The sequence below is a fragment of the Hevea brasiliensis genome, chromosome 5, assembly GCF_030052815.1.
Source record: "Hevea brasiliensis isolate MT/VB/25A 57/8 chromosome 5, ASM3005281v1, whole genome shotgun sequence".
Lineage (NCBI taxonomy): Eukaryota > Viridiplantae > Streptophyta > Magnoliopsida > Malpighiales > Euphorbiaceae > Hevea > Hevea brasiliensis.
The window spans coordinates 112,221,259-112,239,005 of NC_079497.1; the positions used below are offsets into that span (position 1 = coordinate 112,221,259).

The 17,747-nt window shown below is 31.1% G+C and overlaps 3 protein-coding genes across 3 annotated transcripts; 1 reads left to right on the plus strand and 2 right to left on the minus strand.

Moving 5' to 3' along the window:
* Nucleotides 1–866: 866 nt before the first annotated feature.
* Nucleotides 867–5,415, minus strand: LOC110638565 (enolase 2-like). Its single transcript, XM_021789164.2, has 16 exons — nt 5,160–5,415; nt 4,936–4,999; nt 4,696–4,760; nt 4,555–4,602; nt 4,208–4,294; nt 4,046–4,126; nt 3,752–3,853; nt 3,592–3,672; nt 2,777–2,851; nt 2,597–2,659; nt 2,427–2,504; nt 1,934–2,128; nt 1,731–1,781; nt 1,491–1,631; nt 1,325–1,381; nt 867–1,234 (listed from the first exon to the last, which is right to left on the minus strand). The coding sequence occupies exons 1-16, from the start codon at nt 5,226–5,228 to the stop codon at nt 1,154–1,156; spliced, it is 1,338 nt and encodes a 445-aa protein (XP_021644856.1). The 5' UTR covers nt 5,229–5,415; the 3' UTR covers nt 867–1,153.
* A 2,302-nt stretch (nt 5,416–7,717) lies between these two features.
* On the plus strand, nt 7,718–8,661 carry LOC110638551 (peroxiredoxin-2E-2, chloroplastic-like). Its single transcript, XM_021789146.2, has one exon. It carries the CDS (start codon nt 7,858–7,860, stop codon nt 8,548–8,550), a length of 693 nt encoding a protein of 230 aa, XP_021644838.2. The 5' UTR covers nt 7,718–7,857; the 3' UTR covers nt 8,551–8,661.
* A 3,075-nt stretch (nt 8,662–11,736) lies between these two features.
* On the minus strand, nt 11,737–17,286 carry LOC110638576 (glucomannan 4-beta-mannosyltransferase 9). Its single transcript, XM_058147444.1, has 9 exons — nt 16,415–17,286; nt 16,228–16,326; nt 15,883–16,135; nt 14,000–14,110; nt 13,740–13,876; nt 13,261–13,374; nt 12,817–13,016; nt 12,519–12,710; nt 11,737–12,364 (listed from the first exon to the last, which is right to left on the minus strand). The coding sequence occupies exons 1-9, from the start codon at nt 16,742–16,744 to the stop codon at nt 12,202–12,204; spliced, it is 1,599 nt and encodes a 532-aa protein (XP_058003427.1). The 5' UTR covers nt 16,745–17,286; the 3' UTR covers nt 11,737–12,201.
* Between the last annotated feature and the right edge of the window lie 461 nt (nt 17,287–17,747).

Consider the following 17,747-nt stretch of genomic DNA (forward strand, 5'->3'; position numbering starts at 1 on the left):
AAAAAACAAAAAGCAAAGCAAATGCATCAAAATGGCATAAAAAGAATTACATAGTTGGTTTGCTCTAAAGAATTACAAGCAAAAGAGTTATTTTGAAACATACACTTAATTAAAGAGTGAGCTATTTTATTACATTCTCTATTAGCAAACTCAAATTTAATTGTCTGAATATATATAGAAAGAAAATATCATAGAAAATTTTCGAAACAGTAATAGAGATTACCTCTAATAGCATATGAGATAATGTTCTTAGCACCTCTTTCAAAAAAGACATCCTGAAAACCTTTGTTCTAGTCCAAAAGATTGCTTCACGGCAAGCCATGAAATCAATAATTGAAAGATCTGTAATTCCCAGAACACGCTTACAGTCTCAACCCAAAGGTTGTCCAGACGCATTAAGAGTAATGATTGCGACAGAATCAAATTATTTTTGCATATCCAAGACTGCATCAAAATTAATCTTTATTACTGAAGAATTAGGAGGACCGCCAATCAGACTCTGAGCAGGTGAGGCTGCAATTACAAGGTCATGCTCTTGACATGAAGCAACAAGGCAGCAGGTTAGATGGGTGGAACTTGGAAGGGTAGAGATGGATCGTTAACAAATAACACGTTACCCAACCTTGTTCCAACTTCACTTTCACCGTACCTTGAAGAAACCTTGATCAACTTCTGGTACTGGATGGCATGTGTTCTCCTGACTAAACTTCCTACTTTTTCGAAAGAGGAAAAAACAAATCAGACAATTAAATTTCATCCTTTTGGCTCTATTTACCTTTTTCCTTAGTGAATTATCTTCGCATCACATGATACATCATAGAAATAGCTGTTCTTCTAAGACAACCTAGAGCACAAGGGGATGGACATTAGCAAACCAAACCATTTTGATATGCAAAGCAAAATCATTCACCTAGGATTACAATGCATCCAAAGTACACGTTCCCGACTAGAAAAAAATTATAAAACTCAATCTAAGGTTTTTGGTAGCACATATTTCAAATTTAAAAAACTTCGCTTTAATACTGTTCCAACCTCAGAACAAAATTTCTTAGAAAATTATTCAAAAAAGGTCCCAGTTTACATAAAACTTATTCACTTCATGTAATCTTTCAACTACTCGGATCCAACAAGACAGCTGACAACCTTTCAGATTCTAATAGGGTTCGACAGGTGTGCGGAAGTTAGCTCCAGCGTAAACTGCTTCAGCACCAAGCTCTTCCTCGATTCGGAGGAGCTGCATGGATAAAAGGATGTGAAACAATTACACAAATTACACCTACACAAATTTTCACAAGTTAAAAACAAAGTGCAGTAGGAAATTAACCTGATTATATTTTGCAAGGCGCTCGGACCTGCAGGGTGCTCCTGTCTTTATCTGACCCTGAGACAAAAGGGAAAAATGACTATGAGAAAAATAAAAAATGAAACTGCAACAAACTTGATTTGTAGTAATGCAAAGGTCCAGAGTCTTTTTCTGATAATTCAATTACCGTGGCCAAACCCACTGACAAATCAGCAATGAAAGTATCCTCTGTTTCACCACTGCGGTGGCTGGCCATTACACCCCAGCCAGCTCTCTTGGACATCTTCACAGCTTCAATGCTCTCAGTTACAGATCCAATCTGATTAACCTGTTTCCATAACACAATATATAATTAATTAATGTTTCTTCTAATAATCAAAGATAGAAAAGCTCCAATGAACCATTTGGGAAAAACAGTCAATGATACCTTGAGGAGGAGAGCATTGCAAGCTTTCTCTTTGATAGCCTTCTCAACCCTCTGCAAACAAGAATGGGATCATCAGAGGTCCAAATAAAAGGAAAAAAAGAGTTTTAACATTATCTTCTTTGAGCAATGTATTCCACAAATTCAGAGAATTTTCCATTAAAAATAAAATATAGCCCAAGAGGACCAGAGAAAATTTATCCAACCTTAGGATTGGTGACTAAGAGATCATCTCCTACAATTTGCACTTTCACTCCAATTTCACTAGTTAGCTTTGCATAGTGCTCCCAGTCATCTTGGTCAAATGGATCTTCAATTGATACAATAGGATACTCAGTTACAAATGACTTGTAGAGGTCCTTGAGCACATCTCCTGAGATCTTTTGTGAACCATTATTGTTCTGCACAAACAGAATAACACGAGAAGGAAAGGCTACAGTTAGAGAATGTACAATAATTCATGCATCACCATGCATTCATACATGCACAAACTATATAAATGAGCAGCAGTCCAGCTCTATTTGTCATCTCACAATGATACCTAATAGCCAGCCAAACAAAAACAATGCCAAAACAGTAGACCAATTTGAAATGCCAATATTTCAGACACAAGAATGGCGATTACTCTGATTGTCCTGGCCTTTAGCCTGAACTTAAAATATTGCAATTGAAAATATGAGCATGCCATTAAAAACTCACCTCTTCTTTGAAGTTCAAATCATATGTTTTATCTGAGCCATAAAATTCAGAAGCAGCAACATCCATTCCAATAACCACCTAATAAAATAATGAAAATTTTTAGCGTATGATATTCCAGATAATATCAAAAGGCTACAGAAGTTAAGAGTGGAGATTTAAAATATGCTCACTTTCCCTGTGTACCCAGCTTTAGCAATGGCAGTCTTGAGCAACTCAAGTCCTTCCTTGTTTTCCTGAGTATGAGCCAGTATGAGCCAATTTGATACTGAGCAAACTGGTTGCAAAAAATGAGAAAACAAATGCAACAGAAGTCAACTAAAAACGTGACATTTGACAAAGTTAAGTTTCACCTGAATATTAGGAGCAAAACCGCCTTCATCACCAACATTTGTTGCATCCTGACCGTACTTCTTTTTTATCACAGACTAAAAAACAGTTGAGAAAAAAGTAGTTAAAAGTTAGTGGCTGCCTGGCTGGTGGCTGGCTATATATTTGTAATCAAATATAGTGTGCTGGACCAAAATTCATTAGATAGATAAAGCAATAGGTACATCACGTAGGAGTCATAGGAAATTATAATAAATATGTACAGAGGCTTATATGTGATTTAAAGAGGGATATTACATTGTCATCATTATGATCTAAAATTGCAACAGCATCAACAAATCAACAAGTACTATAGAAGAGATGAGGCCCTGGATTTTCAATTTTAATGTTTCCTATTCCAATTAGGATTTTATTTTTGTGTTTTCCTCTTCCATTTTTGTTTCCTATTCTATTTAGGATTTTAATGCATTTTCCTATTCCAAATAATGTATATATTTTAGTTTCCCTATTCTACCTAGGATTTTAATTTCCTACTTTATCTATATTTTCCTAATGTAGATTAGTTTATCTAAACTTGCTAATTATTAGATTCATATTCCTATTAGGTTAGGAGCCTAAAAACTCTATAAATAACCTAAAATATGTGCATTGCAGTTTAGAGTTTTCAGTAATAAAAATCCAGCAGAGTATTTTCTCTTAAATTTCACTGTGTGTGTGAGTGTGTTCTCTTTGTGAGCTTCATGCTACATCAAAAAGAAACACTCCACAGTAACAAAAGCAAAAATAAAAAAAAAAATAAAAAAAAAAAGTAGGAAGAAAAAGTGAAGGGATAACCCACCTTCAAATGATGGTATACTTCAGCACCCATCTTCATGGCCTCTTTGAAGGAAGAAGCTCCTACAGGAAGAATCATGAACTCCTGAAGACAAAGAGAGTAAGAATCTCAATCAAGGAGTATCCTTTTAAGGATAAGCCAAGTACATTATTGAGAAGCATGCCTGCATAGCTAGTTTGTTTCCAGCATGTGATCCACCATTGATGACATTGAAAGCAGGAACTGGCAACACCAATTTCTTGTTACCAGCGAGGTTAGCAATGTGCTGCATATAAAAGATGCATTGTCAGTTTTATCCAAGGAACAAGATTAGGATAAGGTTTTATTAAGAGCTATAACAGATACTGAATGTCATTCAGTGCCTGACTAGGTAACCTAGTTCATTCTCGCATATATTTGTCTAACCAACTGTGTTGGTAATGACATTGGTAAACCATCAACAAATGGCACTACATACCTTGTAGAGGGGAATCCCCTTGACATGAGCCCCAGCCTTGCAAACTGCAAGAGAAACTGCCAATATGGCATTTGCTCCAAGCTGCAAAAATTACAAAAACTTATTGCAGTCAATAAGCTTGCCCACAGAAACAAAAGTGAGCAAAGCAATATATTAAGCTACCTTTTGTTTGCACCAACCCCACTCATTTACAGTACCATCAAGTTGTTGAACCATGAAGTTATCAACAGCAACCTGATCAGTTGGGTCCTGCACAAGATGATCAAAAGTTACAAAAAAAAAAATAAAAAGAAAAAAAATTGCAGCTCATATGCATAAAGAAAATATCATTAGCTTTCCATAATCCAATTTAACATAAACTTGCTCTATACAAAAATTTGCTTGGAGTGATCGAGAACCAAATTCAGGTGCAAAGGAGTTAAGGAGGAGTTCTTGTAAAACCCAATGTTAATGAAAAATGAAAACAGTCGCAAAACATTTTCAGGAGTAATTATGTGACAGCAACTAACCTTGCCAACCAATGCAGGGCCAATAATTGTGTTAACATTCTCAACAGCCTACAATATAAAAGCAAACTCAGATCAGGAAATGACTCGACTCTACTGAGATCCATGAAGGAAAACATGATAAAGAGTTAGGCAATGGTTTACCTTGGAAACACCCTTTCCAAGGTAGTCTGATCCTCCATCTCTTAGCTCAAGAGCCTCATAAATCCCTAAAAGTAACAAAATGAAACATTGAAATTGCGCCAAAAAAAAAAAGGAGCTATCAATCAAGCAACGGCCATTTTCACAAATTAGAACAGAACAAATATGATTAACATTCTTTTACATGATAAAAGAATTACGAAAGTAATAATCAATAACATAAACACGCGGAGTAAATCATACCGGTGGATGCACCACTGGGAACGGCGGCTCTAGCCAAGTGACCGTCAGATAATTTCACATCAGCCTACGGAAATCGGAATCAAACCAATCAGAAACAACACTCTAGAGGATTAAAATAATCACTTTAGTTTAATATAAAAACCTCACATGCACTGTATAGATCTGTGCATCACTTAGAATTTATCGAAAATGAAAAGCAGAGAGAGATCTGTAGAGGAACAAACCTCAACCGTTGGATTTCCACGGCTGTCGAAGATCTGTCTAGCCTTGACAGAGACGATGGTAGTCGCCATGCCTATAAGCTTGGTTGCGTTAGATCCACAAATAGAGAGGGAGAGAGAAGGATTTTGAGATGTAGAGAAGAGACAAGTATAATAGGAGCAATCAGTGCAAGGAGTTTGAGAAGCTATTTGTAGAGGAGTTGGAGTTAATAATAGCCGTTGGATTAAGGTGGGTTTAGGTAGTGTTTAAAGAGCAGAGAGCATATGGTTTTGCCCGAAGCAAATGGTTTAGCGGAGCGTCAATAGTAAAAAAAAAACCCATGTCAGTCACGTGAGTTTGTTGAAAAGTGAAAAGTGAAGTTCTGGAACTCATGCTATTTTTAAATAATAATATAATAATATATATAATCTTGAATTTAAATTCTAATTTAGCCAAAAGGATTGTTTTATTTATTCAGTTATTATTAATATTTAAATTTAAAATTTTATAATTTTAAAAACAATTTAAATTAAAATTTTGGAATTAATCTTATTATATTTTCAAATTTCTAATTAAACTCCAAAATTTGATAAATTTTAATTTAAAAAATATTAAAATCATTTTCATCCAATTAACTAAAAAATAAATAAATAAATAAATATATATATATATATATTCTAACTACACAGGCATGCTATCTTGCTCAATACTTGAGGTTGACTGTTCATTGAGGGCAAGATTCGCTGCTTGTTAGTTCTCAACTATAATAATCTCTATGTGCCCAAATTCCCAAAGGGCCAAACTCAACGCTATCACTTTTTTTTTTTAATTATTTTATAATATTACGTAGCTGCAATTAAGATCTGCCCCTTATACTCGGTCCGATTCTAATTCAAGCTTTTAAATTATTGTATGTAAAAAAATCTACAACGTAATTTCACTTTAAAAAAATAATTTTAAAAAAAATTGTTAAATTTTATATTTAGTGTAAATTTATTATTTCAAGTCAATGTAAATTAATATGTTAATTAAACCGATTTCAAATTTAAATTAGACAGGCACGATAAGATGCTTTTGCGCATGCATTTGGTGTAAAATAAAATATATTTCAATGATATAATGTGTAAAATTTTATTATTTCGAAATAAATATATAAATACTAATAAAAATATATTTTTTTAACATTTGTTTATATATAGTGTGAATATGTAAATAAGATGGGATTTTTGTAAGATATCAAATAGTTGAGGTGTTTTTAAGCAAAACAAAATGTATGAGTAAATTTTTATTTAGATTTGATCTATTATAAATTTAAAATATAAATATGTGAAATTTATATATTTAATAGATAAATCTCATCATATATCTTTTGTGTCTTAGATTCGTAATAAATTAAATTTAAATAAAAAATTACATATTTTGATATAATATATATAATGTAATAAACCTATTATACAAATGTCTTGCATGATTACTTCACTGCATATAAAGTAAAATTATCCTATTACAAAAAATAAAATACTTTAACATAACAAGAGATTTTGTGAAATGATTTTTTTTATAAAATAATTAATTATAAAAATTTATTAATTTAAAGGAAAAAAATAATGCTTTCTCAGGTAAAAAAAAACACATATAATATTTTTAATAATATAAAAAAATTAATTACGGATAAAATTAAATAAAATATGGTGACTTCGAATTAAAAAAAAAGTTACTTCATGTAAAATACAACATATTAAATATTGTACATATTTTTTAAGTAAAGAAAATTTATTCGTTTCGTTAAGTTAATATATTTTTTGTAATTAATTATTTTACAAAAAATATTAATTTAAAAAGTTAATAAAATGAATTGTGAAAATTTATTAAATTATAAAAAATAACATAATAACGGAATTTGTAATAAAATCAAATAATATAGAATATATCTATTTAGTAGTAAAAAAAAAAAAGATAAATTACTTTTAATTTCATATATATTTAAAGAAATACGAATGTAAGAATGAAAGTATATGATGAAAAAGTAATTGCCCCCTTTTCTTTTAATTAATTTGTGTAAACAGTAGTCACTTAAAAGCTTGAGATTTAATTAATTACTAAATGTTATAATTTTTTTTAATATATAATTCACTTTTATTAAATTTTGAACTCGATATTTTATAATATTAAAGGGGATTTCAATATCATTAAAAATAAAACTCATAAATTTTGGCTACACAATTACACTTTCATATTTTATTACAAATCTAAGTCATTATTTAAAGAATCTAATTAATTCTAAGCTTGGCAGCACAGCCAATTAAGATTGAACTATTGAAAAATTAATGAGTAAATGACAATTGATGACAATAATTGGGAAAATAATTTTGATTATAGGGCTAAAATCAAGTTATTATGTTCAATTTTCATTAAGTTGAGTGTTTTAATTAACAAATCTTTAACTGCCAACATAAAATTATTATCTATGAATATTCTCCATAAATTGTTATTATTATTTTCAAAAGCAACTGGGAATTGGGTGAGGAAGCCAACATGGGACTTTTTTTTTGCCAATTTTCCTGGAGTAATCCAAACCAACAACAAATCTGTCTTCATCTTGCGTTGCAATCTTCGTTTCCTCCGTCCTCCACCTCCACAAATCTTTCAAAGGCCGATAGCCCCTCAACGGCTCAACCCATCAAATCTTCTCTCTCTCTCTCTCTCTCTCTTGCTCTTGCAATGGCTGCTTCTCTCTCCATCTCCAGACTTCTCCTCTCTTTCCCTGCTGCTGCCACCACCAACGCCAACAACACCACAGGCACAACCCAATCTCTCCTTTCCTCCAAGCTTTCCTTCTCCTCTCTCCCTCTCAAACACAAATCCAAACCGCTCAAACTCAAAAGATTCTCTACGAAAACAACCACCACTCCCACAATCTCCGCCACCATTTCCGTCGGGGACAAGCTCCCGGACGCCACCCTCTCCTATTTCGATGCTGATGGCGAACTCCAGACCGCCACTATATCCACTCTCACTTCCGGGAAAAAGTCGATCTTCTTCGCTGTCCCTGGAGCCTTCACTCCCACCTGCTCGCAGAAACACCTTCCGGGATTCGTGGAGAAATCCGCGGAGCTAAAAGCGAAAGGAGTGGATACCATTGCGTGTGTATCAGTGAACGATGCGTTTGTTCTCAGAGCTTGGAAGGAGAATCTGGGGATTAAGGACGAGGTGCTGCTTTTGTCTGATGGAAATGGGGAATTCACGAAGAAAATTGGGTGTGAGCTAGATTTGAGTGATAATCCAGTGGGATTGGGAGCGAGGTCAAGGAGATATGCACTTCTGGCCGAGGATGGGGTCGTCAAGGTGCTCAATTTGGAGGAAGGTGGAGCTTTTACTTTCAGTGGAGCTGAAGATTTGCTTAAAGTGATTTAATTTTGTTGTGTTGATTTTCTCTGTGTTTAAGAGTTTCGAAGTTTATTAATAAAAATAGATGAAACCTGAGCAGGATTTCAACAAATGGGAGTAGAAATTGCTCCTTTTCTATGATGCAGTGTGGTTTCTACTTATGTGGATTTTCATCGAGTTTGATAAGTAGTTGAAAATACTAGGAGCATTCTTTCCTTCTTTGAAATGGAATGAAGTTAGAGCTCTTGCCTCCTCCATTCTCTTCTCTTACAAAGCCCACTATGGAATGAATTGAAAGTGACGATATTCATCTCCAAATCCTCTTCCTTAATCCTCTCTCTCATTTTAAATGCTGCGTCCACCTCCAGATCTATCAATAAGCGTATTATAAGTCACGGTACTCCGCACCAAATTCCTCCTACTCATTTCACCAAACAGCTTCTCTACATCACTACATCTCCTATCCTCTTGTCCTTGCATAGCCCAATAATCAAAATATTGTAAACAAACACTTTAGTTCTTAATCCTCTCTTTTTCATGGAATCCAGCAAATGCACACCCCTCACTTGGCCATTTTCTCCATTTTCCGAAAATCTGGTTCAGGTTCAAGTTTCTGTTAAAACTTAAAGCCCTTGTTCAATCTCAAGCCCGTGGGGCTAAGGTTTGGGCCATTGTAACCCAAGGATGTAAGGACCATGAAAGGTTTGGGCCCAGCCGATTACATTCTTCTGCTGAATGGCTGATTGCTGGACTATTTAACTAATTAAATTAGTCAATGTTCATATTAAAATATAATATTTTATTCATTAAAACTTAATTATATTAATTAATTTACATAAATAAATGATTTATGAATGTGTAATACCCTAAATAAATTAACACAAATTTAATTTTCTTGTAATACTTGCTAGTTATTAAACTATATAAGACTTTTGTTTTCTTACTTTATATTAAATAATGATTCCTCCTTCCCATATTTTAATTCAGTCAAAGTTTTTTTCTCTTGTTTTAACGGTTCATAATATATACTTAATATATTATCTCCCTATTATTGAAATTGTCTCTTATATTATAAAAATAAGAAATTTTAATAATTAAATATAAAAAAATTCTGCCTCAGGAAAAAAGGCTATAAAATTAAAATTTAAAAAGTTGCATAATTTATGATTTTTTTTAGTTTTAATCCAACTTGAAATAGTTCATTACGACCTAAAATTAATGGTTTTTTTTAAACATGATTTTAGAAAAATATTTTAAAATAAATCTTCTTCTTTTTTTTTCTTGTTTTAGTTGATAATATGTTTTTTTTCAAATTTTTTACTTTAATTATATTTATGCAATATTAAATTATATATATATTATTTTAATTTTATAAAAAATTATTATTTAGTCTTTGTATTTTAATAAAACTAACTACTTAATCTTTTTATTTAAAAATATATATATATTATTTAGTCCCCTATTTTTACTCTATTAAACTATTTAATTTCTCTATTATTTTTTTATTTTTAATAATTTTTATGCTTATCAAATTATTATTTAGTCTATCTATTTACAAAAACTAATTAGTTAATCCTTATATTTTAAAAAATACTATTATTTAATTTTTTTATTTTAGTTAAATTAATGATTTAATTTATATATTTTGAAAGATATATTCTTAAATAAAAGTAAAAAAATTTTTATGTAAAGACTAAATATGAATTTTTTTTATTATTTAAATATTTTTATTTAATTTTTTAAGTATCATTTTTATATTTTCTCTATTAGAAAAATAATACTTGATTAAGTATTACTTCATCTAAATCTCCAAGTAATCGATGCGATAATTCAAGAAAATTGATTTACAATAGATAAAGCACAAAAATAATGCACAAGAAATTAAATTAAATTAATATAAAAAGTTAAAAATAAATAAATTCAAATTTAATCTACATGCAATGCAGTAAAATTTATATTTTTCATTTATGAATATATTTTTTAAAATATAAAAATCAATTAATTAATTTCATTAAAATAAATATACTAAATTTTAATTTTTTTAAAATAATAATTTAATTATTATTAAAATTTATTAATTAAAAAAATTTAACGAAAAGATTAAATAATATAATTTTTAAAATATAAAATAAAATAATTAATTTTATTAAAATATAAAAATTAAATAATAATTTTCCTTTAATTAGATTATTTTAAGAATCGAATTGACTGAATGCTGGGAAATACATTACTTTGTTGTATTTGATTATTTTGGAAGACATAATTGAAGGAATGGAGGTATTTGTATGTATTCTCTTTATTTTTATATTGGGAGCCAGAAGTGAGGTCCAGCTCCAGCTGCATAAAATAATAATAATAATAATAATAATAATAATAATAATGGGTACCCCCAAGATATTATAAATTTTGTTGGGCAACCCAATCTAATCGCATGCCTATTCTAATTGATTGTATCAATGGTAATGTGACTCTCTAGGAACTTCCCAACACCCTCCAGGGCCCCTCCATCCAAATTCAACTGCAGTTGAGAGAACAGAACCTCTCAATATTAAACACTGAAGCCTCAAATCTAAACCCAAGTGTGTAGATTTGAGGCTTGAGGGCAGAGTCCCATAATAATGTATAGAGGTAATGTGACTGTGGGGTTCTAGAATTATTAGGGCATGTACTATTATTAATGTCCCCAGGAGCTTGAAATATAAATTTTTATATGGATATACATCAATTTCATTATAATAATTGATTATAATGAGATTCATATGACACTTAACATAATCAATAATAATTTATTGTATACATATTTATTTTATTGTATAATTTTTTTGAAATTTGATATATTTATTTATATATATATATATATATATATATATATATATATATATATATATATATATATATATATATATTATGAATTGTATGGCTTTTTCTAATAGATTTTAATAAATTTTTCCATCATGACTTTTCTTAAATTCAAAAACAAATACAATTTCATTTACTAGTAATAAATACTTCATTATAGTTTGATTTAATTATTAATAAAGATTATATAAAATAGCATTAGCATCTTAATTATGAATTTTTTTTTTAATTATGATTCTTCATTAATTAAAGATATAAAATGTATAGTAAAATTCACCAATTAAGTATATAAATATAATATATTTATATTTTGAATATATAATAAATTAGATTTAAATAAAAATTCACATAAAATGCAAGTATGAAATTTATCCCATTGCTATAATTTTATTCCTTTCAAAACCAATGCCAACCACAACAAAACAATGGAAAAAAAACAAGCTACAAAATCTTACAATTACAATCCATTAGAAGATGGTTTGATCTATCTGCTTGAGGGCCATTCAAACCCAGAAGCTGCATTCTTCACCCTCTCCTTATGATCCTCTCAATCTGTATCCCAAAAACAACATTACAATGTGATCTATACTTAAAATGTATTTGGATATTCACAAGGGAAACTAGAAGCTCTCCGAGACATGCACTCGATTATTTATGCTCCACCTAAAAGAATATGACCTTTTTTTTTTCTTTTTTACACAAAGCTAAAAATACCAGAAAATTTTCACTTTGAATGTCATATACCAATTCACAGGCATAAACTGAAGAATTTGCACAAAGAACTGCACCAACTTTCTGTTACTCTCTCGCAGTCCATTGTTAAGAATGCGGGACAAAGGTGCCTATGTATCCGAACCCCATGATGAAGAAGGCAATTGCTTGCACAAATAAGTATATGAAGTAGTGGTTTTTCCCAAAAGCAAGATCATAGCAGCCGCAGAAGAAGAGGTAAGCTCCAGTTCCAAGCTCTAGCAGGTGGAGCCTGTCAATGTTCAAATATCAGATGGAAAATGCGAATCAGAGAGGTACTGTAGTCATCTTTATGGATATGAGATTTCAATTCGAATCTTGGTTGGATTAAAATGGACTAAAACACAGGAAGATAACAGAAGACACTGCAAGGGTTTTAAGTGTACCTTTCTCCGAATTTAAATCTGGGTTTCTTGGGTGCTTTGACAGCTTTTGCTTTAAGAGCATCTCCTAATTTCTCAGTGACAATCCATTCATTAACTCTGCCAGACTCTAGCAAGCCAACGAAGGTAGCCTTAGTCCTGTGTAGTGACATAACATTTTCAAAAAGGATCCAGAACACCAACAGGTGGAGTGACCTGAAACAACAACTTTGAAATCAGCAAATCATACTTGGTTTTTGAACATATTTGTCTGCTTCAAGAAATTTGACAAAAAGAAACAGAATTTTCAAGAATACTAGACCTTGGAGTTCCAACTGCATTGAGAATTGTAATGATAGAAGGAATATATACAGCTCCCCACTTTGGAACTTCAACTTCAGGTACTAAAACAGTTGCAGGCAATACGACACAGTAGAAGATGAATGTAACGATGTGAGCAACGATCTTCCTCACCAAGAAGAAGCTGTAGATAACATGCACCTTCTTCCACAAGGTCACTTTCTGTATTTCAAAAAAATTTAAAGTCAGTTAACATGTAGTACTTGATTCAGAGCCCTGCCATTACAGCCAACACAAGTAAAATGATAGAATGTGGAGAACAAGGTAATCAAATTTCAAGGTCAACAACCCCATAAAGAAAATTTATGTTTTCGTGAATGAGTTTCGATTCAATAGCATTAAAGTCATCTCAAAATTACAAGGCCTCCAATTCGAACCCAATCGAAACTAGACGAATTACTTTTACCTTATTTCTTATGATCTCCATAAACATTTTCCTGAAGAGGTTAGCAGGACCACAAGACCACCGATGCTGCTGGTAGCGGTAAGCCTTCAATGTACTAGGCAGCTCATTTTTCACCTGAACAAATATTCAGATACAGGACATATATAATTAAATGAACACTGTCATTAAACAATTAACTCTGATTGAGACTTCACAGCTCTAAAAATGATTCTAATGACATTGAGATATTGAGCATTTTTTAAAATAATAAACAGAGAATATGCTCATTATTTTAGTTGAAATGCTGGGCTAAAAGCACATGAGCTTTGTCAGATTTTGTAGCGTATTTTATTTGCTTAATTTTGTTGACTAATTAGGATTACCCTTCAAAGATAAACACAAATTAGTTACGTTAAAACAGCTAGATTGTAATTAATGCTTTAATAAACTCAACAGTTTTTAATTAGTCTCTAAACAAGAAAAACAATTGCAATAATTACCTTAAGATTGCCAAGGTACAAGAATTTCCAGCCTTTGAGACTAGCTCGAACGGCAAGATCCATGTCTTCCACTGTGGTCCTATCCTTCCAGCCTCCAGCTTCATTAAGTGCACCAATTCTCCATACCCCTGCTGTCCCTGTAAATCAACAATTAGTCTTTGAAAAATTAACACTAATTTTTAAATTATTGAAACCACTTAATCAAACAAATTAACAGTAAAATAGTAATTAATTAGTGGAATTTTTTTTTTCTTTTTTACCATTGAAGCCAAAGAAGGCATAGGTAGAGGAGCCCACTTCTTGCTCAACTGTGAAATGATAATCCAAAGACATTTCTTGCATTCTCGTCATCAAGCACTCATCAGAATTCACTGCAGCAAAAAAAAAAAATTCCACTTAATGCCACGTCACACAAAAACACAGTAGCTGGCAGTACATCTTCATTGATAATGATTATTAAAGATAACAAATTTTCAAGTGTCTGTTAGTAGAGATATGTACATGTAGACAGTGACAGATGATTGAGGTCCCCCATTAACATCTGCACATGCAGTTGCTGGGAATATTAAGAGGAAGAGAAGAGGAGGAAAATTTTTATTTTCTGAGACATATCTACCCCTTAAGATATTCTCCAATGGCCAAACATGCCCCCTATAAGCCTACCCTTGTTCATCTTTTGACATTAATGAGAGAGAGAGAGAGAGAGAGAGAGAGAGAGACTTGGATAGATCCAACTAGAAGCAGACAATCCCTTTTTCACATGGACTTTTCTCTAGCTAAGCTCTTCTTAAAATCATTGAACACACCATGCTATGCTATAATCATGAACATTTTTAGAGGAAAAAATATGAAAGTTGATTGGAAAGTTCAGATAAGATTCTAACGGTACACTAATCTGAGGACAAGACAATCCCATAACTAAGTTTTATTTTAATTGTAATTAAAATTTGTTTTTGTATTATTTGATATTGTTGTTATGGATATTATTGGACAAAAATTTTCTCAAATATATTAATTGTAAATTAAAAAAAAAAAAAATCTTTTTTCTTACCCTTCAATCATCTCGTCACCAAACGGCACATTAAAGAGTCAACAGGAAACTACCTTGAGTTTTTAATTTTGAAAAAATTATTATTTAATTCATATATTTTAAATTAATTAATTATTTAATTATGTATTTTATTTTTATTAAATTATGTGATACTTTATTTTATTTTTGTTAAATTATTTAATTTTTTTATTAAAATTTTTATTAGTTAATATCTGTCTAATTATTATTTAGTCTATTTATTTTAGATAGTTGGTCCCTTTATTTAAAAAATATTATTATTTATTCACTTTATTTTAATAAAACTAATTAATTAGTCCTTATATTTTTTAAAACACAATATTTTAGAAAATAGTTCTTTGATGAAAATGAAAATTTAACTATAGAAACTAAATCTAAATTTATACTTTTTTAAGTAAATTATTTAATTATTTTTATTCAATTTCTTAAGTATTATTTTTGTGTTTTCTCTAATAAAAAAATATTTTTCTATATTATCACTTTAATTATTTAAAAATTTACAAAATTTGATTAAACCTTTTACGCATATAATTTATACAAATTTCCATAAAAAAAAAATAAAAAAGACAGAGATTGAAAGGGGAAAAAGGTGTGAGTGACAAGGAGAAGAAATATAAAAAAAAAAAAAGAGAAACAAAAAAGATAAGAAAAAAATAAAAAAAAATGATAAAGGCAGTTTAAATATAAAAAAATTATAAATAGAGATTAAAAAATAAATAATCAAATTATATAAAATTAATTAATATATTTTCCAAAATATCAAAAACTAATTTTTTTTTCTTTAATTTTAAATAAGTAGGTTAAGAGGTGGGTCCCGTAATGTAAACACAGACAAAAACTTCAACGTGTCAAAAATTGATATAGACAGCGTGGATTTGACCCACCCTCTACCCAACCAATCTCCAGGCCCCCAGAAAACAGACCCACCGACAGTTTCTTAAAAACAGTGAAACCCATAATAAAATATAAAATATAAGGTAATGTCTGAAAAAAAAAATGAAAACACAGATTAATTAATAATTAGTGAAAAATAAATGATTAGAGGTTACCCTAATTGGGATCAAGTGAGATTACCGAATTTCCAACGAGCCTGAACCAAAGCCAATTCTGGATTGTGAACGAGGAAAGGAATGGTCCGCCATAGAAAATCAGGCTCTGGCTGGAAATCTGCGTCGAAGATGGCTACGTAGTCGCAATTTTTCACGTAGTTTTTCTTCATTCCTTCTTTTAATGCCCCAGCTTTATAGCCGTTTCTGTTATCTCTAATCTCGTATTTCATATTTACACCTTTGCTTGCCCACCTTTGGCACTCTAGCTCCACCAAGTCCTGCATTAATTTTCAAGCAAAGATTAACTTAATTAGTAAAAAAATGGGTTTTAATGAGCACAACTTGTTAGAAAGTTTTATGGTTAAATTACCTTGATGGTTGGGTCTGTTGAATCGTCGAGGACTTGAATTATGATTCGATCAGAAGGCCAAGAGAGTCCACATGCAGCTCCAATGGAAAGCTGGTAAACCTGCAGGATTAAAAATGGACGCAAAACATCAGTTTTTGACCAGAAGTTTAAAAAGAGTTTCTATGCAATGAAAGGGAAAGAGAAGAACCTCTCGTTCGTTGTACATTGGGATTTGAACCAGAACCATAGGATATCCATAGTTACCCATCTCAACATCATCTTTTATGGGTTCCCATTTGTAGCGTTTCTCTGGTCTTCGACCAAAAAGCTTCACTAGTATAATTACAATGCCCATATACACCCTTTCGATGAAGAGCATCAAGGACATGATCAAGCAGATGGCAACTGCAAGTCTTAGCAGAGGAACAATTAATGGCGCTCTGATCTGATCCCAAACTATTGAAAACTGCATGGATACGTCATCTCTAGCATCTTGAAACGCATCTGGAATGATTGTTGCTGTCGTTAACCGATCCATTTGTGGACAGCTAGCTTATTCTGTTATAGTAGGAGAAAAATAGAGCACAAGCAGAGGAGGAAAGAAAAAGGAAAAGGGAAGCTAGAAACAGAAGTATAAGATAATTGTTTATAGATTTCAAAAGAAACCCATGAGATCTGAATATGATTTAAAGGACTTTCTTTGACAAAAGAGCAAGAATATTTCTTTTTTCTTCTGGTATACGCAAGGCAATGGACGCAGAGCTGGAATGTCAGGGACTGCCTAAAAAAAATCCACTGTTTTGAAGAAGCAGACAAAAGAAAGAGGAAGAAGAAGAAGAAGAAGCAAGAAGAAGAAGAAGCAGTCCTTAATCTATGAAGAACACATGTACATTATAAAAACAAATTCAAGAATTGAAAGATTGATAGGTAAACTCCTGTTTCTCAGCTTTTCTTTTTTCTGGATTTTGTTCAATAAAAGTAAATATTTCTGCTCCTGTTAGCAGATAAAGACAGAAGCAGAACAATGCAAAATCTAAAATGTGAAGAAAAACAGAGAAATGAAAGCAGAGCAAGCAAAAATGCTAGAGAGCACTACCTTTTTATAACCCTTCTCTCTCCCTATACTGTTTCCACTCTCCTTTTTTTTTTCTATTTTTATTCATACTCTGATTTTTATTTTAATTAATTTTAATTAATTTTAACTAAATTCAATATTACATAAAAATAAATTAAATAATTAAAATAATAGATATATAAATTTTAATATAACTGTTTCAACCACAAGTGTGTCTCTTATTTAAGACTAACAGTCTAACACCACAAGGTGAAAAACGATCACCGTCGGCAAGTCACCGGCATCTGACGTCACCCTTAGGGTTGCATTTTGTGCACCTAATTTGTTAATGCAATTATTAAGCTTTTGCAAGAGACTCATCTACTTTCTATATAGAAATTTTTTGTCGGTAATCAGCACATGCAATTAATTAATCACTATTTTATAATTTATTTTCTGAAATAATTAATGTATTTTTTTTTTATCA